At 46.8% G+C, this 21,082-nt stretch overlaps 9 protein-coding genes across 9 annotated transcripts, besides 1 other annotated feature; 4 read left to right on the top strand and 5 right to left on the bottom strand.

The window, feature by feature from the left end:
* Nucleotides 1–481: 481 nt before the first annotated feature.
* Nucleotides 482–547: a sequence feature (Short protein (N7479_008584, KAJ5950171.1) was converted to a misc_feature.).
* A 66-nt stretch (nucleotides 548–613) lies between these two features.
* N7479_008583 (putative C2H2 finger domain protein) lies at nucleotides 614–2,444 on the top strand (the record flags this gene model as incomplete). Its single annotated transcript, XM_057256277.1, has 3 exons — nucleotides 614–1,410; nucleotides 1,483–1,761; nucleotides 1,817–2,444. The coding sequence occupies 3 exons, from the start codon at nucleotides 614–616 to the stop codon at nucleotides 2,442–2,444; spliced, it is 1,704 nt and encodes a 567-aa protein (XP_057103735.1).
* A 773-nt stretch (nucleotides 2,445–3,217) lies between these two features.
* N7479_008582 (putative RNA polymerase II Elongator complex associated protein Kti12) lies at nucleotides 3,218–4,591 on the bottom strand (the record flags this gene model as incomplete). The annotated part of the gene is made up of 3 exons (XM_057256276.1): nucleotides 3,218–4,114; nucleotides 4,176–4,529; nucleotides 4,586–4,591. The coding sequence occupies 3 exons, from the start codon at nucleotides 4,589–4,591 to the stop codon at nucleotides 3,218–3,220; spliced, it is 1,257 nt and encodes a 418-aa protein (XP_057103734.1).
* Nucleotides 4,592–4,982: 391 nt separating this feature from the next.
* Nucleotides 4,983–5,900, bottom strand: efm7 (putative nicotinamide N-methyltransferase Nnt1; the record flags this gene model as incomplete). Its single annotated transcript, XM_057256275.1, has 3 exons — nucleotides 4,983–5,066; nucleotides 5,118–5,702; nucleotides 5,757–5,900. 3 exons carry the CDS (start codon nucleotides 5,898–5,900, stop codon nucleotides 4,983–4,985), a joined length of 813 nt encoding a protein of 270 aa, XP_057103733.1.
* Nucleotides 5,901–7,043: 1,143 nt separating this feature from the next.
* On the top strand, nucleotides 7,044–7,526 carry N7479_008580 (uncharacterized protein; the record flags this gene model as incomplete). Its single annotated transcript, XM_057256274.1, has 1 exon — nucleotides 7,044–7,526. The coding sequence occupies one exon, from the start codon at nucleotides 7,044–7,046 to the stop codon at nucleotides 7,524–7,526; it is 483 nt and encodes a 160-aa protein (XP_057103732.1).
* A 1,121-nt stretch (nucleotides 7,527–8,647) lies between these two features.
* Nucleotides 8,648–8,915, top strand: N7479_008579 (MFS sugar transporter; the record flags this gene model as incomplete). The annotated part of the gene is made up of 2 exons (XM_057256273.1): nucleotides 8,648–8,714; nucleotides 8,767–8,915. The coding sequence occupies 2 exons, from the start codon at nucleotides 8,648–8,650 to the stop codon at nucleotides 8,913–8,915; spliced, it is 216 nt and encodes a 71-aa protein (XP_057103731.1).
* A 2,624-nt stretch (nucleotides 8,916–11,539) lies between these two features.
* Nucleotides 11,540–12,151, bottom strand: N7479_008578 (uncharacterized protein; the record flags this gene model as incomplete). Its single annotated transcript, XM_057256272.1, has 1 exon — nucleotides 11,540–12,151. One exon carries the CDS (start codon nucleotides 12,149–12,151, stop codon nucleotides 11,540–11,542), a length of 612 nt encoding a protein of 203 aa, XP_057103730.1.
* Nucleotides 12,152–13,401: 1,250 nt separating this feature from the next.
* N7479_008577 (caspase family protein) lies at nucleotides 13,402–14,888 on the bottom strand (the record flags this gene model as incomplete). Its single annotated transcript, XM_057256271.1, has 5 exons — nucleotides 13,402–13,427; nucleotides 13,489–13,658; nucleotides 13,734–14,248; nucleotides 14,298–14,539; nucleotides 14,591–14,888. The coding sequence occupies 5 exons, from the start codon at nucleotides 14,886–14,888 to the stop codon at nucleotides 13,402–13,404; spliced, it is 1,251 nt and encodes a 416-aa protein (XP_057103729.1).
* Nucleotides 14,889–16,472: 1,584 nt separating this feature from the next.
* fbx15 (F-box domain protein) lies at nucleotides 16,473–18,435 on the top strand (the record flags this gene model as incomplete). Its single annotated transcript, XM_057256270.1, has 2 exons — nucleotides 16,473–16,628; nucleotides 16,690–18,435. The coding sequence occupies 2 exons, from the start codon at nucleotides 16,473–16,475 to the stop codon at nucleotides 18,433–18,435; spliced, it is 1,902 nt and encodes a 633-aa protein (XP_057103728.1).
* Nucleotides 18,436–19,392: 957 nt separating this feature from the next.
* Nucleotides 19,393–20,972, bottom strand: N7479_008575 (DUF3712 domain-containing protein; the record flags this gene model as incomplete). Its single annotated transcript, XM_057256269.1, has 3 exons — nucleotides 19,393–20,078; nucleotides 20,136–20,560; nucleotides 20,623–20,972. 3 exons carry the CDS (start codon nucleotides 20,970–20,972, stop codon nucleotides 19,393–19,395), a joined length of 1,461 nt encoding a protein of 486 aa, XP_057103727.1.
* Between the last annotated feature and the right edge of the window lie 110 nt (nucleotides 20,973–21,082).

Below are 21,082 nucleotides of genomic sequence, written 5' to 3'. Positions count from 1 at the left end.
CTTTCTCAACAATAATGGAACCATTTTACCCCAAGGGATCAACTGAGGAATCTTTCAAGCTAATGTGCTTGCTCCGTGTCAATTATGGTCTTTTGAAGCATCCGCTTTCAATTCTTGCTTAGGCCGTTGCTTTATGGAACCTGGCCGTTGTGTACCTATCTGATCTGGCTACAAAAATGAACGACTTTCTTTTACTTACCTGGACTTACCTGGATCATGATGCTTCAATCAAATAGTAACTCTGGCCATGATGAAACTGTTTCTCCTCGTCCTGGCACCTCATAGCACTCCCTTGGATTGACAGCAGACCTGGACCCGAAAATAGACTCGACAACTTTGACCAGGACCTTAACGATACTCCCTGGTCGGCCAAGGAATTTGCAATCCCACAAAAACGACTTTGGTGCGTACAAGTAATCGCGACGCGACCTCTGGTCTCATTACTGACTCTCACTAGGTCTTCAACAATCATCTCTGGACCATGGAGTTGTTCTCTGCTTTCTGTTCTTCTGTTTTCTTTTTGCTTATCTCATTGTTCGATACGAGTAGTAGATACTAACTCTTGGTTTACAGTGTTTTTTTTTTCTATCATACAACCACACACCCACACACAATGTCTCCAAGGACCAGCAGTGACTCTGACCGAGTCTCTATCTCACAGTCCATGCATACCTCCATGGTTTCAGGGATCTCAAATATGGCCTCAAGATTAATCCAGGATGATGAAATGACGAGCCATGACAACTCCTCGTTGTGCTCAAGTATCCGTACAGCCCATGGAAATCCACAGGACATGAAAGACTGGACAATGAACCACCAAGAATCCCTTGACCAGGCTATCTCAAAACCAGACTCATCCGAGGTGCATATGCTTTCTTTCTCGCTGTCTCAGCAGCTGATGACCCCCACGGTCGGACCAAATGATGTTATGTACCCAGGCGCGGACTTCCCAGCAGTCCCTGATATGAATGACCATGAAATGTCCCGTGATCTTTATAACTCTTTCCTGGATTTCTCTTCTGTTGAAAATGATGTCTGTGTCGGGAATGGCACGCCGGATGATGCTCTTTCCATCGGGCACAGCTCACACAGTACCGAGGACGGCCATTATATCACAGGCCCAGAGTCGTGGACTCCAATGATGCATGATGCCCATTACCCAGGAACCACTATGGAACAATACTCGTCGGGTCTTTTCCAGACCGTCCCGGTCTCTCCACCACTGACCGACGCTAGCAATGATATGTCTGTTACTTCTTCTTGCTCACACCCTGGATACACGTCATTCATGGCCCCCGATGATGCACTCCTCGGAGACTTCACCACATCGCCCGTTGGAACAACCCATGGACTCCACCCAGCGGAGCCCTTGTTCCCCAGCTCTTCTCTTAACGACAGGGACCTCAACAGGTGAGTGTCAGAAAGACTGATACATCAGAAGACAAAAAGATTTTGATCAGAAATCTAACCACAATATCGTAGGACCATTAGACCCTCAAAGCAATCCCGCCGTTCAGCATTGCCGGCTGTTTCTCAGCACCAAGGAAAGACTGACCCCGATTTCTTCCCAACACTCCCTGTGAGAGAACCAACGCGCCAGAGATCTAAGGAAGGTGTTGAGGCTCGCAACCCGCGAGAGCACCAGTATTATTCCATGTCTACCCACAGCGACGGAAAATATTACTGCCCATTTGCCACTGGAGAGAAACCCTGCAACCACCCACCCACAACGCAAAAATGCGCTTACCAGCAAGTCCTCCCGTGATAAAACTTTTTGGTGTAATCTGAGCCCAAGCTAACCAATATCAACTAACAGCAAGTACCTGGATTCCCATCTGAAGCCATATCGCTGCAAGGTCCCCGCTTGCATTGATGCCCAGCTGCGATTCTCTTCCAACGCATGTCTGTTCCGCCACGAGCGTGAAGCCCACGGATTACATGGCCATGGAGATAACCCCCACCTCTGCCTGTGGGAGGGCTGTGAGCGCGCCGTCCCAGGAAATGGATTCCCAAGGAGATGGAACCTCTACGACCACATGCGTCGTGTGCATGACTATGCCACCTCCGAGCGCCACAGCTCCCCTGAGACCTCGCCTGGCGCTGGTCAGATCAAGAAGAAGGAACCCACTGGCCGCAAGAGAAGAGTCACCGGTGCCACCCCAGCTCCCACCATGAAGCGCACCCGCTCCGTTCACTCCCAGGCTAGCTCCATCAAGGCCACCCAGACTACTGCCAGCCTTGGACAGCGCCTCCACAATGCCGAGCAGAACTTCTTCAAGTGCCGCTCGCGTCTGCTGGAGGAGTTGGGTAACATTTCCCCTCAGGATACTATCATGCACGAGAAGGTCAGCGCCAGTTTCCAGGAGCTGTTCACCTTGGGTATGAACTACCGTCATATTGAGGCCAGCCAGGCTGTTTCCCACATGTCCAACGGACTGCCATGAACAGTTGAGGAGCTGTAGGCCTCCGCCCTGGAGGGGAACAGCGGTTTTCTTTTAAACGATACGAACAACTTCACGGGAGGACTTTTTATTGATTTCCTTTTTACTCCGCGGCTAGACCATGCTGCTTGCTGGCCAGGCACTTTCAATGCATGGAGGAACCCAGTGCGATCGCTCGCGCGTACACAAGTGGACTTCGGCCAAAGGATTGTCCCAACCTGATCCCATCAAACAAGGACAATCCGATTCCAAAATGGATATTACGGCCAGGAACTGGACAGGATCAGTGTGGTACCCCACCCCACGCTTGAGAGCTTGTGATCTGCTCCCGATCGCAAGCAGCTCACCACACGGGGATCTAGAGTCAGCACAAAGGAGCTTCTGAGCTTCTTGCGCTGCACTCCAGATCCATGGATACAACCATCACAATGATACAAAAGATCTGAAACTTATGCGGAGGAAACAGCAAAGCGGGATACTATGTCTCAAAAAGGGGAAGAATAACGACAGTAAAGAGAGATATAGCCATGTATTGTCCAACAACTGGTTGGATTTGATTTGATTTGTTGATATTGATAGAGATAGTGTTGAGTTCTTGTGTATTTTGTTTCAAATAAATTTTTTTAAACTATGCAATCCTTAAAAACGTACTCCTGTAGATCTGAAGCGTATGCAAGTCATAACCTCGTTATCTCATAACTACTAGTACCGACTGACTCTTTCTAGCTGATGAAAAAGACATCTAATCTATCTAATCCTACTCAAATGCAAATCATCTATTCTTCAGACGTCTCGGCAACCACACCGGAGAACTCGGCGTTGAGAAAGCGCACAAAGGCATCCCCAATCTGGTCAGCCGCCAGCGAACCGCCCCCAGAACCATGACCCCGACCAATATACGATCTATTTAAGCTAATCCACTGCCTACGCAGCCTCTGCAGCCGCGGCAGAGCCAGAATCCCACCAGCAGCGGCGAGTTCATCCGTCGTTCCAGACATGGCGACATGGGACGGAATAAGGATGGGAACAGTTGTCTCCGGAACATCAATGGCGATTGCATCACGGCGACTGCTCTGCGTAAGCGCTACTTCCGCGGATGGGTAGGTCTGCGTGAAATTACGGATCGCAGTCACAACTGCCGATGTCCGCTTTTCCATTGCATACATTGCATTCGAGTCTGTAGCTGCTGCTTGGACGGTGGCTTGGTGCGGGACGATTCGGGGCCGTGTGGAGAGCCCGTTGCGACCGCCACCTCGAGTACCTGTTGCTGTGCTGGCGACGTCTGAAATGGCGGTGGATTTGAGGGAGTCCATTAGGCTTGGGATGGCTGTTTCGGTGGGTCCTTCGACTGATGGGAGGACTACGCCTGTCAAGGCTTCGAATATGTCTGCCACCGGGGGCTCTGCGTCGGCCCAGGGAACTGTGAACAGAGGCTTGTCCCAGCGACTGTGAGTGCTAGGTTCCTCGTAGCGGAAGATGAGGTTGTTGAGCAGGTCAGGTGGATAGGCCTCCTCGTTGTCCTCGGTAGACTCTGCGGAGTCAGGTGCGGGGGTAGTTTGGGTTTTGGAGGTCTGCGAATCCGATGTCTTTGGGTTTTTTTCCTTGTTGGCGTCTCGGTGTAGTCTGGCGTCATTGTTGGCGACACACTGGTCGACGGGTGTCCCAACGTGAACCTATAGTAGCATCATCAGTCATTGGGCGTCGCAATTCATTTTGCACGTTCCGATCTCATACCACACAGCATGTCGTTTGCGCGGCTTTCGCCTCACACCACAGCTGATACCTCCATCCTTTGATATAATTCATTCCGTCGAGGATAACGATACTGTCCCGCTTGAGCACACGCTTGGCTCTCGCGTAGGCGACGCCGCGCGCCTCCTTTTCGGTGCGGGCATGGTCGTAGACAATCCGCGGATGGGAGGAATCGTGTGAAGCGACCACATGGACCTTGTATCGAGACTTCAGCGAGACCTGCGCGCCTGCTTCGGCTGCTGCGAATACTTCATCTTGGTGTTTCTCAAATAAAGATGCGAGTTGATTGGCGCGGTGGGTAAGGCCGGAGCACGGGTATCCCGTTAAAACGACGAGCTGAATATATATTCTGTTAGATTGAATTGCGAAATGTAAGAAGACTCTCGACGTACCGGCATCGTTGGTTGTCGCGATGTTTGTTCAGGTGGACTTTTTTTTTTTTGCGGGGGTTGTGGCATGTGACCCGCATCTACATTCAACCGTATATGCTATGTTCTTTAGGGATGCCATTGAAATTTGAGTTGTTTTGTTACTTTATATGATTGTTGTACTATTTTTTGATTCGAATATAGGATGAGAGAGAAAAAGCAAGAATGGAAGACTGTTGTATGATGAAATTGAGGCCTGAAGTATGAGGCAGAGATATTCAGTTCAGGTGCTATATAACAAAGTAGAGCAGATGGGGAAATCGAGAAGCGAGCTTTGATCCCAATGTATATAAATTCTATCGAACTTTTGTCATGTAATCATGTCATCGTTCCAAGTAGGCCCGGGGTATCAAATCAACGGTCAAACAGCTTTGGATGAACCCTCCAATTGATCCTGTGCCCATCGGATCTCATATCCGAATACGGTTCTTCGGAGTCTTTCATCCTGTAAAGAGTCAGCAATATGGACATGATCCAAAGAAAAGTGTAGACTTACACCAGGGTCTTCCTCAAACAGTACCGCATCCATGACTTTCTCAAAGATCTTGGTGACAGTGAAACCGCTCGCCTCCGCCAATGGGAAGAATTTCTCAGTCTTAGGTAACAGCCAGGGTTGATACGGGGTGAAAATAACAAGAGCAACAGACTTCGGATCCTTCTTCAGGGTCTGCTGCATGGTTTTGATCAGATTCGGGTGTTCGCGGTGGCTGTAGACCACATCCGCCATGATCAAAACGTCAAACAAGGATGGAGAACCATCAGCAGCAGGAGGCAGATATGCCAGCAGCGGGCTCACATCGCTGCCCCATTTGTAACCATCGACGTGGAGGCGGGGCTTTCCGTCTTCTCTCGCGGGAATGGCACTGGCAGACAACTCTGCGTTGTACTTCATGTTTTCAACTAGATCTGGATCCGGATAGTCGGTCAATACTACTGTCCGGGCACCCTGAATTGCGCTCACAATGCTGGGAACGCCTGCTGCGGCACCAATCTCGAGGACATCCTTGTTTCGGATGAGATCCTCGGTGTGCTCCTCAATGTAGTGGGAGCTGGTTCGGCCAGCATTCCATAGCAAATTTCCCTGCCAAGATCTGTAAGTAGGTACGCCAAATGGTCATTTCAATTGATATCATACATAGAGGGGGTGACTGCCCACAAGACGGACGCGCACTTTCTGGCCCGATAGCATAGAGTGCTCGGCAAATGTGGGCGGCTGCTCTTCAGGGTAGTATCCTTCCGGGTCCTCAAACAGATTCCCCGAATCAAATTCGTCGGCCATGATAGTATATGACTTTAATAGGTACTTGTACTTTTGGAGGGGGAAAAAATATCGATATCAGTTATCAATTTCTTATCGGGCATATCTTTAGTTGCCTCAGGCATCAATAAAGTGGGCTAACAGAGTAAGAGATTACCGGATTTCTTCGGATTCGGTATTATGTTGTAGAGATTGGGAGATACAGTCACTACGCATAAGTGTTAACCCCCCTTTGAGACCCATCTATTACACCGCCCAAACGTCACTCTACCGCCTACCAAACGCTCATACAACTTATGCCATAAGGCACCCAATTGATCTGAAGCACCCGTTAAGAATTGCTTCTAGAATTTCCACGTTAATTTCTATTTAGGAGGCAAATTTTTGCATAACAAGGCGGCTTTAATAGCTACCTAGTGAATCTTGAGGGGATAATTATGCCGGCATAATATTACGTAACTACTCTATGTGGGGCCAAGGGTGTTAAGACTTATGCGTAGTCACTGTATGTGCGGAGTACTCCGTATATAATAATAACATCAGACAATATCCTTTAAATTAGCTGATTATTAAAAAAACGTTGCAACTACAGAAATACGTATAATTACCACCACTATATATACTATTACTATTGACAGTTGCATTAGTTAACTATATACTACCTAGTTATAACTAAGTGTAAGGTTGGAGTCACGTGAATAACAACACGTGACTGCGGAGAAGACGTGGAGATAGCAATAATACCAATACGATACCAATGCCATGTATTAATATCACGGGCAAATCTCGGGATTCCAAAAGGAAGTTTGGCAATTCAAAAGGTCATATGCACTGGGGAGATTGTAAAATCTTTTTCTCTTTTTCTGTAGACTGCAATCTTTCTCTTTTCCATCCATTCTATCTGCAATTTGGTCAGTGATTAGTGGATATCACGGCTAAATCTGCCTTAGCTTCTTTGCAATTTGCATCGGTTGATTTGAGCGGCTTCGATTTCCTTGCCACTTTGCTTTCTTTTCCACTGATCTCTCCCTCGCATCTTTGTCCATAGCAACACTCTACCTCTTCCTCTCCCCATTCCATAATCTACCAAGTTCACATCCACATCAACGTCCACTGCGACCTATTCCTTTTGCATCTTGAAGATCGGACCGCTTTGGTCACGTCATGGACTCGACCCTACCAACAGTCTACAATCCTCAAGCACCTCTCCAGCCCACTACCTCCTTCCATCCCTCCTCGACACTCGACTCTTCAACCGGCCAGTCCACCATGGCAGCCCAGGCTCAAAGTACACTAGAGGCCGCATCGAATGCGACCAGGCAGGTGTTATCTTCACCCTCGCTACAATCTGCCAGTTCCCCGCAGACATCTGCCCCTCCCATGCAACCCTTGTCACAGGCATTTGGCAACACATCCAACCCGAGTACCCTTCCCATCGCCCCCGCAGCCAACACCCATGCACTATTACCTATGAATGCAGCCCCCGCTCCGGCGTCCACTTCCGATACCTATCCTCATCAGATAAATGGCCTCGGGGGTCCAACTGCCACAGCGCCCTTTCTGCAAGATTTCAGTCTCGTCGCTGAGGCAGCCAAGCGTGCACAAATGGGTATTGTCATGCGTGATCTCGAGAGCGTAACTCTGTGATTTTTGAGGTTTACGGCTAGATAGGGCAAGATCCGGGTCGGGGTTGGAGATGCCGTGCCGGTTGCACGTGCATGCCCGGGGCGCATGGACTGGCTCCATGTTCTAGACACGTCGGGGTTTGGGATTACTATGGCGTATTACTATACGTGGGTTTGGATTTTGGATTATATTGGATTTTGCAGACCTTGCTATCAGAAGGTTGCTGCGTTGGATGCTTTGCAGGTTGATTCTGGTGTTGTTTTCAGACGGTGTTTTCCCGGTGCTTATATTTTCTTTGTGGCTTATAGCCTCTATACCATCTACTCACGAAACATGCAATATCATTTTTTTTCTTAAAAAAAAAAAAAAAAAAAAAAAACAAAAACTTTATACATGCATAGAGGCGTAGTATTCGGAATTATTATAACTGCATGGCCTAGACATACAGAGGCTCTGCGTACATAAGAAATGGCTCCACTTATAATCTACATACATGCCCTATATCTCTTTCAGGTCGACTTAGTCTGCATATATGCTTTTTCGGGGGCTTTGTGGCAAAAATGGGTTCGCAATTTTGGTTGCTTTGTGTTATTATCGCTCTGTTAAAAGCAGTGATTATAGCCGACGATATAGTATTTTCATTCACTCTTCCGTACGAATGCAATTAATACCCCAGCCACCAAGCCAGTGACGTAGGGGCCTTGGTCATCCTTCCATATGAATCTAAGCGAAGTCAATCTGCCTATATCTAGTATCAAACTAAGTCGATCAAGCCCTACGGGATACCCTTTTGGGATAATAGGGTTTGCCGTTGAACCTTTTCCCCGCGTTTATCCCCCAGACTTCGGAGCGGAGCCGATCTCGGGAGATCATTCCCCGTTTTTGGGAATAGTCAAGTGATAGGCAAGGGACAAGGGACTTATGTAAGATGAAACTGTATACCCTGTATATTTAGGCTACATCTACGAAGTAAACAGGTAAAGAAGGGATATAATCCCATTTATTAACGTGGGTGGAGATCTGATTTATTCGATTTACTATTGTTCTGATTATGACTACCGCCTCACAGAAGCAAAAGCCCTATTTCAGGTTAACAGGAGGATGGCGACTACAAGTATAATGTTGGTTAGGAATCAATTGACATGTTTATGTCTTATGTAGTATGCGTAATCGATATGACCTTAATTGGTTACGCCCAAGGACTGTTCAGTGAGTACTCTAGACACTGTATGCAACCTCGAATTAACCTAATTCAATCCAGACGGTGTGGTGAGAACACAAGATTTACTTGAAATTCACGATCTGGTCGGACCTACGAAGACAACGGCCGTGTCTACAGTGCCTGCGATATATATGACATTGGTTGTTTCTTTGGAGCTATCGTCGCCTTCACCGTTGGTGAGCGTCTGAGCCGAAAGAAAGCTATCCTACTGGAACCTACAATCATGGCAATAGGGGCGATTCTTCAGACGAGTTCGTTTAGTTTGGCGCAGATGTCCGTTGGCCGTATCGTGTTAGGGTAAGCGGTCTTCTCTTCAGAGCATTTGGGTATTATTGGAAACGGTAAAGATCGTTGGACCCAAGCAAAATACAACAATCTAACTAGAAATAGGTATCAACACTGTTATGGCCCCAATCTGGTAGGCCGAAACACCCCAAACGAAATGGTGTGGAAAACTAGTAATCCCAGATATGATGAACATCGCCCGCTTGTGTCTCGTCAACTGGATTAACTATGGACTGCCATTTGCAGGCAGTTCTGTAGCCTCGCGATTTCGACTTGCATTTCAGTTCTTTTTCTATTCAATCTGTGAGGGACAACGCCCTGGCTTCTGGAGTCTCCTCGGTAAATATACACGGCAATCCCTTGATTGATGATGGTATCACCTAACGATATACCCACAGTTGGCTCCTTACCCACGGCAAAGAAGAAGAGGCAATCGAAGTCCTCGGCTGCCTTGAAGCATTACCTATCGAAGATCCCGTGGTTATAACCCAACGCAACGAAATCGCATTCAGTATTCAACACGAGCGCCAGAATGCCAAAAGCTAGCGCGACCTCCTCAAGAAAGATCAGAAGAACAATACCAAAACACTGCGCAGACTCTTCCTTGGTATAGGTAGTCAATCCCCGCAGCAGGTTGGCGGTATCAATATCATGCCTTATTATATGCCCGCTGTACTTACTGACTAAATCGGTTGGTTTGCCGGAGAAAATGGCTCGATTGCTTTCGGCTTGTAACGCCGTCTCCTACCTATTTTTCTCGGATACAGCTGTTCATTTGACTGAACGTATGGGTTGCCGTGGTCTGATGCTTCTATCGACGTTTGGGCAGTTTGTGTGCTTCCTTGTCATTATTGTCCTGCTTGGGTATGCTGAGACTAATGAAAATGGTAGTGTATAGAGTAATGCCTCGGTCGCGTTTTTCTTCCTCTATTATGAAGCTTTTGGTATTGGCATGCTGGGGGTTCCTTGGTTATATCTCACTCAGATAAACTCCCTGCCGATGCGGACGAAGGGTGCTGTAGCCGTAACTGCTACCGACTGGTAAGTATCTGAGTGGCGGGTATATCTCATCGACTGTTTTTCTGACAAAGTACAGGATTACGAACTTCATCGTCGCGTAAATCATCCCGATCAGAATTCAGAGTATTGGCTGTAAGTTATGGATTGTTTGGACGGCGACCAATGCCGCTTTCTTACCTATCCTCTACTTCTTCTACCCGGAGACGGGTATGTTCAGAGGCTCTCCATTGTTGGTTTCCTTACTCACTGTCATTATAGCCAACCGGAGTCTCGAGGATTTTGATGCCTATTACTGTGCCAGCCCATCGTTGATCGTGTCTGGAGACCCGGGTGCTATCTGTTGGAAACGCCCGCAGAACTATATTGAGCGCGAAGATGAAGAGTTTGAGAGAACGGCTGGCAAGGGAGTCATGTCTGTGGCAGAACATGTGAAATGGATGGAGAGAGAGAGGCAGACATGAGTATTAGATTGTCGTTGATAGACTTTACAAAGCTATGAGTATATAGTGGAGGGATTTTCAAGTCCAGAGCATAGACGAAGCCTAGTTTACTACGACCTATGAAATTATGTATATATTTATGTGCAGCCCGTCGAGGAAGGACTCGACGCAATCATGCAATACATAATAGCTGGTTAGCTGTTTTAGTAATGAATTTGACCAGGCCTAGATGCAATGAATCTGCCTGACACATAGCATTGAAATAAGAAAATTAATGTAAATAATAGCATTACTGCTTGACTTTTGATAGTTCATTTCTGCAAGATCCCATATTTTAGGTACACGCCCTAGTTCATTCTTCCGTTTAACCCCAAATCACAAGGGCCATTCCAAACACGGCAGATTATTTACGCATCCTCCCATATCATTCTTCCCACCTTGGCATCTCCGTTCTTTGACACGGGTACATACTGAAGAGTTCAAAGCATGTCAGTTTCATGTCAGAGTACTCCGTGTGAAGTACATATTGAGCGGTCGCATTTAGAATTGTAATCTCGGACGTTTTCAGCCTTTATTTGACGGGCTAACGCACGTTAGTCCGGCAATTGCTTAGCTTAGAGTGAAATGCCGACCGCATGGTGGCGTAAATTAGCGTTCTATGTATTGGGCTCGAGAGAAATGCAGTCTTCAAGGGGTTCTGTATAGTTATGATAAATTATTCTGATATGTCAAGGGGGAAAAACCAATAATCCAATTAATCCAAATAATCCAGAAATCCAAAAATAAAATCCGAACTCCCAAACACCGAGCTATGCGCAAGTCAAGCAGAAGTAGATACAAAATCTTGATAAAATGAAAATGATCGCTGTCCACCCCAGGAAAATGATGGATAGAGCAAAGATGTAGAAAAGGAAATTGCCCAAACCGAAAATTGATTATCCCGTAACATCCGATGTCTTCCCCGTGTATGAATAGCCGTGTATTGATGTTTTGAGCGTCGACCCCATGATCATAGATGGGAAATGCTTGTTTTTTGAAAAAAAAGAAAGAAATCGTATTTCCGGTCATTAGATGAACGAAGCTTGGCTTCTATTTCCGTATTGAGTCGATGAACCGATCAGATTCGGCGAGGATATGTTGGCCTCCTTGGAACGGGTAGGCTTGCCCCGCAAAGAGAAAACAGATAGCCGGCGGGAGATTCGCTGGCTCATTCCTCGTTTCGGGGCAGACCAGTTGTCGAAGGAGATGATGGACATTGGCCGCGACCGCGGGGGTCCGTGGGATGTCATTGGGACTCCTGAACGCGATGGGGGAGCACTGAGACCAGAACCGTCGGAGAACATAGTTGAACGACGCTTGAGCTTTTCTGTAGTTTGGCGAGCATCCGTGGAGAAGTCTTCACGGATATCGCCTAGTACGTGTGAGACTCGGCGGAATAGCTTGGGAGGTTTACTGTAGATAGAGGGTTCTCGTTGCTCTAGGCCATAGACTTGTAGAGGAGTTGAGTCGGTTTCCTCGTCCACGGGGGAGGAGTAAAACCGAGGGTACTTGACAGCCATTGGAGTTCGGCGGGAGTTCAATGAAACTGTGGATGTGGGGGGATGGTGGTATGGAGAGAGGTTCGGTTCGGACGAGACGCTGGAGGAATAGGAACTGTTTGTTGCAGATGAAGTCAACATGGCTTCAGGTATAATGATATGTCAGAAAGTGAAAATAGAAAAGAGCGGAAAAGAAAAGTCCAAAAAAAAGAAATGCGTATTCTCTGATGGAATTCCGAAAAAGACCAAAAGTGGATCAGAGAGACATGAACATTTTAGTCCCGTAACACTTAGATGACTTGTAATTTTATTTTTGGATTCTACCGTTTAAAGGATAGATTATTGACTAGTCAAGTCTTTGGCTAAACTATTTAACTATATAAATAGTCTAATTCTACTGAATATATCTATATACATACATGTACTTAATATAAACAGTAGTATATAGGTGTCCATGTGGAAGAAAAACATCCATTATGGGGTTATCAGATCGTGTCTCATCTGACACACGTAAGTCCTTCGATCCAATGACGCGGCAGAATAAAGCCACGATCTTCGTCTACTACTATAATACTACATTCTTCACGTAAAAACTCCAATTCTCCAATTCCCCTTCCACACCCTTCTTATACTGGAATAGTAATATAATAAATATTGATATCAATCCCCTGAAAATATTTAAAAAAAAATATTAATAATTAGCCCGTGCAAGATGGTTACCAAGGGGCAAAGACAGTGCATCCACGGTTCCCACCGGGAACTGTGGGTTTTCTACTTGTTGATTGGTCCAATTCTTACTCAGGGGAATAACGCCATGGTTCTATAAATTTTTAAATAGAAATCAGTTGATATGAGTGGATACCTAGGTATAGGATAGGAAACAGAACATTCAAGACGAGACATCAGAGATATCAACATCAAAGACATTTACTATTCATGGCGTTGAATGTCTTGGAAATATTACATGTACTACTCCGTACGGAGTACTAGTTTACTATTTAACATGAGAAAAACCACTTTCCTATTGAGTTTTGCTGAGAGATCCACTTTCGGGAGGAGAGAACCGCAGCTACGACAGCCCAAGGAAATGCGGGCACATCGTATTCATGTAGTTTGTACGGAGTACATATATTTATTTCCTATTATTGAACTTCATATGTATATTACGATGTGGTTCGAATTATTTTCGGCATGTGGTGCGTAGTACACATCAGCCTATTACAGTATGTACCTAAAATACTACACAATATTGCAACCTACGGGCTCTTTCTCCCCCGGTAACTCGGCACTTGGAAACCTTGGAAGTCATCTCAGAATGTCATCAGGTGAATTCATTTACTCATTTGCTACATTTCCATCGTATCATACGTGCTCAGGTGAAAACTCTCCAATTACATCACAAAGCGGAGGTTGGTATCTGTCGATCTCGAATTAACTGGGAGTCACATGGTTGGAAAAACAGAAATTATGTGACTTACCAAGGGGGTGGCTGCAGCTCAATTGCGGCTTCTGTGAGTATTTGCCCTCGAGCTCATTTCGGATCGTGTTCAGCAACTGCAGGTAACTCTGTTGTGGCCACTGTTGCAATGATTTGATAAACGCCCAACTCAACGCACCACGCGCCTGTCCATCCTGAAACGTATCCGCCCTGTTTTCGAGATTAGTGTGGATTCCTTATTTATTGCTTCATAAGAATACGAATAATTAAAGCTACGCCACTTACGAGGTCTGTGTGTCCTTAGACCCTGAAAACATCACCACGTCGGCCGGAGAAGTCTTGGTCATGATGGTGCGCTCGCGGGCTGACCCGCCGTTGGCTGCCTTTTTGAAGAACCCAATCGCTGTGGAAGCGACGCTGGAAAGATCGCCCTGTCCATACGAAGTAAATGCACTAAACAAGTCCAGGGCCGCCTCCTTGGCCAGGTTGGGTTCCTTGAGAACACCCTGCGTCGAGTAGACGTACGGCAGATCCAATGCAGTGCCCGAGTGGCACGAATCATAGATCGCCGTCAATCGTACTCCCGGTCGCAATGGACGCACCATGATGGCATGCATATCATCGTCGACAATGTGACCGGCGACGCGGTAATCTAGTGGGTAGATGACATCGTCAAATCCATCGTCCTCGTCTCCATCCAGGTCGGGAGTACGACCTCCATGGCCAGAGAAGTGGATGAACAATGAATCGTTAGGCTGAGCATCCTTGACGAGCCACTGCATGGCGCGTAGAATGTTGGCCTTGGTGGGGGAGACTTAATGGGTTTTGTTGGTCGTCGGTGAGAATGACCATGTCTTCCCGCTTGTACCCGAATCTCTCGGTCAGGAAGTTGGACATGTTAGTGACATCGTTAATACAGCCTCTTAGTGCATTGGGCTGTCCTGCATAGTTGATCCCAATCAACAAAGCTTTGCGGCGACCGGTACAGGCCGAGTACTGAAACCTGTAGTTTGAGGGAGCACCTCCACCGAATTGCTGCAAGTTCTCTGGTGGGGGTGGGGGCAGATTCGGGGAATTTGCACGAGGAAATCCTGTTCGACAGTTAGTGTTGCCGTTTGCACAGTTGGCATATAGAACCTTACCATCCCGAGGGGCACTCAGAGTATGCTGGTGGAAGGGCGGTCGAGGAGGTGGAGTGTGGCCGTATGGTGGGGTAGGTGAGTGAAAAGGATGTTGGGGATACTGAGGATATTGATGTTGAGGATAAGGCGATGGCGGATAGGGGGACTGGTTAGGAGCCGAATAAGATGATTGGGGTCGATGATATCCGTAGGGCTGAGGAGGATAGGGCTGAGGCGGAGGTTGCCATTGGGGGGGTTGTTGATATCCTCCCCATTGGGATGACCCTTGTGGAGGGGAACCTTGAGATGGATAATACATCTTGCAAATATGTACTCCGAGACCTATAATCTCCAGATGGAAGAGGGGAAAAGAAGATGAAGTAGAAGTTGAACAAGTTAAAAAGTAATTGGGCGGTGGGTCACGTAAATGGGCTTCACACTTGCCCTACACAAGTTTAGTGTGCCTGGGCAATTTTCGTATACAACGGGGGAGTAAGAGAGGGGAAGGTATTGGGATCCACCATTAGGGCTGCAGGTAAATCATTCTAATAAGTCAATAGGAGTACTACATAAGGAGTACATCTATTACATCTATTGTACGGAGTACTATGTAATCTAAAATGTATGGTATATGTATTATATATGTACGGAGTAATTATGAAACAAAGAAACCTTTAGGTTTAAAGCCTGAGGTTGCGTATATTAGGCAGCGACTTTTTTTTAAAAAAAAAAAAAACATAAACAAAATGACACACGTGACTAGTCCCGTCACCTGACTATTCTCCGATTATACATATGCATATGTGTACGGAGTAGTTAGCTTGTATTTCGTATGTATGTCGTCAACATTTGAGTAAGAAACCCTTGAAAGTAAGAGCTAGGCAGAACCAAGAATGGCTGGGCAACTTAGCCTGCATAAAAAGTGCGTATGTGAGACTAGTCTCTCTTTTTTTTTTTTTGCCTCTTGAGGCGGTGGCTTAGCAGAGACGCGTCAATGAGGCTCTTTACTTTGTAGAATAACCACTCTCATGATTTTTAATGGAGTTAAGGAGTTACATATGTAACTTATAAGGTCCATACTACTCCGGACTCCGTATTCCGTACCTACATACATGGCATTTATGTAATATGTCAGTCCTCGGAGCTCTTTTATTCAGGCTATTGGTGCCATCGGGGCCACACATGCACCGAAGATCTCATAGAACCCTCTAACTCTGGAAAGATCTTGGAACCTGTGGATTCCACATAATCCCCGTATCACGAGAAATCTAAATCTTGCACATGTGTTAGGCCTAATAGAGACGGATTGAGCCGCATATGTTTCGGAGATGATGGGTGTAGCTACTCCGTAATCCGAAACAAAAAAAATATCACTCCGTAATCCGTACAATAAGTACAAAATAGGATGAGCCTCAAAAGATCTGAGCCCCTGACAAATTGCGTGATCCGGGGAGGGCCCTGGAGATCTGCTCGTACTTTCAGAGGTACTTCCACCTTGGAATCCAACCTTCGAAGATTGGAAGATTTGCTTACTCTATAGCCCTGTTTTAAGGTTCCATGGTTCATTAATCTATTTCCGGCCTAGTTGAGGCTCTTCGGTTCCAAGGCTTTTCCAAAGTTGGTAAGAAAGGGGGGTTCCCATGGTTTCCATACTTTCTGTGGAACTATGCCTTTTTGGCAACATCCACCCAGGGACATATGGATTTGAGCCGCACACCTCCTCTTCTCTATCTTTGCTCTTTCCTACAACATAAATCGCCTTCTTTCCTGACAAAATTTTAGTTAGTATGGACTTTATCTTATTTTCTTCTAGTGGCAGTCGCCCTTTTGTCTAAGATTCTCTTCCTTTTTGATCACCTTTCCATTGAAAAAAAAACAACTATTTGGGCCACTTTTTATAGCCATGACAGCTTTACAGAATCTGGACACACTCCCATTTGATGTGTTTTACCAGATCGCGACCTCGCTGGACGATCGTGATTTTGTGAGCCTCAGTTGCACTAATCGTGCTCTCTATTCTTTGTCACAAAGTGAACAGATCGCACGCAAAATTCTGGAGGTAGGCCCAAGTCAGCCCCCTAGCTCGAATTGCAACGTTGAATACTGATCCCGGTTTACAGAATGTTTTACTCTACAGTAAAGAAGGTCAGGCTGCTCTGGCAGCCCAGTCTGATTTTCGCAAGGCCGTCGGGCATCGGCTTGCTATCCACGAGTCCGTCGCTACGGCAGATCCGTACTCGGTGGTCTGCGTAGGTTACGGGGCTGAATTTATCTACAACCAAGGCTACTTGTGTTACCGTTCTGACCATTGGATTCGGTTGCTGTATGTGCACGGTCCCGCGTTTAGGGAGCGTGTCATGGACCTCCGCGATGTAATCCCTCGACTGCTGGAAACTGGTCCCGTGGAGCCGGATGCAGCAGATCGGGTTACTCTTTTGAGTTACAGTGATGATATTCTCGTGTTCCGAGTGGCCGAGATGAACGCGACCGAGGACGCGTTGCTCGTGGTCAACATGGCGTGGCGGGAAACCAACCAGGGACGGAGACGTTTTCTGCTCCGGGAGGCAATTCCAGCATCCGCACCGGTTTTTGTACGACACAGCGGATCCTACATCTGGTATGGCACTTTTACGGCCGCCGATGGTTCGGATGGTGTATGGTCTATCACTGGCGTAGATCTCGAATCGTATGAATCTATTAACTTCCTGCTTGACCGAGTGGTCGATGGCGATCTTGGCCAAACACTATGTTTTGAGATACATGATGAGCATCTCTACGCAGTTTCGACGCAGGTTGCTTCAGATGACGATGAAGTACACTCCTCTTTCTACCATTGGTTCTGTCATGCCCCTCGCGAAGATGGCCGAAAATGGAACGGTCGCTTCTGGCGTCGAGAGCATCAAGAAGGCCCCATCAATGAGATGTGGACTGATCTTTCAATCCGTAAGGATGAAACGACTGGCCGACCAGTCATACTAGAATGCCGCCGTGAGTGGCGGGACGGCAAGAGCGAAAACCATCGTACATATTACACACAGCGACTTCCCACACCGGAAGAAGCTCTAGCGCCCCTTTCAGGGGGTATCAGCGAAACTCCATCCTGGGTGTCTATGGATGATGATCTGGAGAACGACCACCCTTACGATGAGCGACCTACAAAGAGGTTGCGGCGGAATTACCATGCCGAGTACGAGTCTGGCTCTACGAAGCGGCAGGAGTTCATCCCAGCTCGCACTAAACATAGGAGTTACCATCTCGGTGCATCTACCTTTGTGGACATTGTCAATGACCCTGCCGGTAATAATTTACGGTCTCGGGATCGGATACGGCTCCGTACGGTGTCGCGCAAGCGCAAAAGTCCCATTGACGAGGAGGGAATCGAAGGACCTTGCAACCGACTGTTCCAGCCTACCCAGATGGACCAGGATGGGTATCCCATCGAAGGTTCGGAGGAACGCTTCGAGTGTCGTGGCGTGCGCATGTGGCCTCCAGATGACGCCCCACCTGCATTGCAGCAATTGCTCTGTCCAGGCCCGCGTACTGGATCTGTGAAAAGTATTGCAGATGAACGCTCAATCGTCTATTCAATTGATGCTCCAGGACTTCCCCCAAACCAACAAGCTCTTATCCTCATTAGCTTTGATCCTCAGTTTCAAATTCCAACTACGACGTCTCTTCCCACTGTTACCTCTCGTGCAGATCATAAGGATCCCGAGGAACTGTTCTCAAAAACGCTGAAGCCACTACCTCCATATTCTCCTTCAAATAACTTGGTAGAAGAAGCGCCGCCCTTTTACATGGGTATCAATCGCGGGTACTATCTGCGTGGAATAAGGGATCGATTTTGGAAGAAGGACGTGGCATAATTCAACCCAGACAGGATCAGATACAATTAGCTGTCACAAGATGACAGATCATTGCCAATAGCCAATATTAATAGAAAATTAAGTCAAAATTTAAATAAGCACAGCGCAAGCTTGTATACGAGGTCGTGCATGTTTCCATTCAGCACTAAACATGAAGGATTCGGGCACTCAGTGGGCTTTGGGCAGCAAATCTCAGTTTATATTTCTCAGTTTGTATTTACCATTGAACATTGCTGTCAATTGGGCACCCTGGGTATTGGGTGAAGTATCCAACAGGGCCCTATACAGATACATGCTTTATTCTATATGTAACAATTTCCAAAACCGGAAGCTCTAACAATCATCCAAAATTGACATCTACAGAGTGCCTAGGTGGACTTTGAATCTCGTTGTTAATTTTTAAATAATCAATCGGCTACCCAATCAAAAGACACGGAGCTCTTACGACACGTCATTGTGCCAAAGCTCAATCTACTTTGGCATGAACCTTCTCTTCATCGTGATTTTATCAAGCTGGCAGCCCATTGCAATACCTAGGTAAGACAATATGCAAGCTTACAAATCACGCATGGAGGGATCAGATCTATTTGTATCCTCATATAATTTATAATTTCTGCATTAGCTTCTGCACTGACCTAAGTCCGGACAGACAGGCTGCCCATATATACAGAACGTACACCAGCCCGCCGATGCACTGCCTCGGGAATTGAGTCGACAGGGAATACAAGAACATTAAGACTTATATTTATCTCTAAAGATAGAACGACAGCAACACAATCCCATAACGCCATCCAAAACGAAGGTCGTTGCCCAGAACCCAAAGGGGAATCAAGTATCGTTTAGGTTTCAGCGCGCGAGTATCTCGCAATCATGTACACAGAACCTGAGATCCGGAAACCTTTCTTCGACAAGAAAAGGAAACGTATATGAAAAACAGGAAGAAATGGGATTGGGATTTCACAGTTTCATGTACATACCGACCAGCAAGTCGATGACTGAATCCCGTTTAACTGGGTGTGTGCCACGGAACATATCGCGCACCGCAATGCTTGTCTTCATCTTGGATGCGAAGTCGGACGTGTCAGATAGTGCTGAGCTGGCGGTGTCACTGTTATCATTGCTACTCGTGAGGTTGCCTAGCAGATTACTCGTATCGCCCGCTGAGTTGAGAACGTCTCGGAGGGTTTGATTGCCGCTGAGCAGGTTGTGAACAGTGTTCTTAACCAGATCGGCAATTGCCACGTTGGCCGTCAGTGTTAGCTGCTTCATCACATTGGTGTAGTATGGCACCAGTGTTCCGTTCCATGTGACGGTCCGGGTTACCGTGTCCAATGCTAAGGAGCCGGTTTTGAGGGCTTTTGCCTGTGACGCAAGCACCTTTCCGATGTTCTCAACCATTGTGTGTATGTCAAGGACTCCAGTTAAAGGGAAGACATTATCACCTGGTTTGATGGTGATGTCTTTGAGGGTGGCGTTTCCAATTACGAGGTCGCCACTCTTCACGTCGAGGACAATTGTGCCAATGTCAAGAGTCAATACGGACGGGTTGGGGAGGGAGGCATTCCCGATTAGGTTGGTGCCATCTTCACGGGCTGGAATGAGTCCACTGTCGGAGATACTGAATTTTTTGAATTGATCCAGCACTAGAATGAAGTCAGCTTCACTTATGATCCTAGAATGATTTGTTTTCTTCGGCTTACCTGGCGACATGATATTCTTGTCCATTGTGACCTTGGACTTGAGCACACCCAAGTACGAATTGGTTACACCTCTGACTGATAGCGCAGTCTCCTTCTCGAAAACGACATTGTGAACATACTCCTCCCAGGTGTCCAAGTTGATTAATGGAGTCTCGACCTTGGTCACGCCTAGGGTGGAATTTCCCTTGATGACCTTGCCGTCGATTTTAGCCTGACCCCATGCGTTTTCTGCGCCAGTGTCGCGCACAAACAGATCTAATGTGATTGGCTCAATGCGTACTGGCAGTGCAATTTTGAGGTTCAATGCTGACAACAGCGTCAATTCAATCTTGTCTGGTCGCGGGTTTAGGACCGAGGCATTGACCAATATTAGGTCGGACTTATTCACGACCATTTGTGAAATAGCTGGAATTGCAACCAAAAAGCTGATTGCAATTAGTATTTGCTGGTGGCTCATAGTTCATAGTTCGCAAGCATTGCAACTTACAAGACAGGCAGGAAAATGGCCAGGAAGATGATAGTCACCAAAAGATGCAGACACCAGAATCGCTTCCAATGGCGCTGAAACTTTTCAGTGTGCTTCAACTTCCTCGTTTCCAATGACAGACCCCCGGCGGACTCGATATGTGCGAGCTGAGCACCTTCATCGTCGGTCTTGGATACTAATGGGCCACGATGAATACCCAAAGTATATTTAGCATCATCTGAAGTCAGATATGCTGGTATGTCTGTATTTTTGTTCATGATCGCAGCAATCTCGACTTTGACCTTAGAGAGTAGGGGGGAGGATTCCGTATTTAGCGCACAGTCACCACCCCCGGACTTGTTCTTCTCCATACTACGAAGCGGGACACCGTAGGTAAGTAAAAAAGCAAAAAGGAAACAAAGCGGGTTTCTCGTCGGAGCAGCATTGCTTTCTTTGGCAAATGACGCAGAAGGGGGAGGGA

Source organism: Penicillium vulpinum (assembly GCF_028829585.1).
Source record: "Penicillium vulpinum strain IBT 29486 chromosome Unknown utg000004l_segment0_segment0, whole genome shotgun sequence".
Lineage (NCBI taxonomy): Eukaryota > Fungi > Ascomycota > Eurotiomycetes > Eurotiales > Aspergillaceae > Penicillium > Penicillium vulpinum.
The sequence above is the reverse complement of the archived record's forward strand: the minus strand, read 5'-3'. Positions and strand labels throughout refer to the sequence as shown.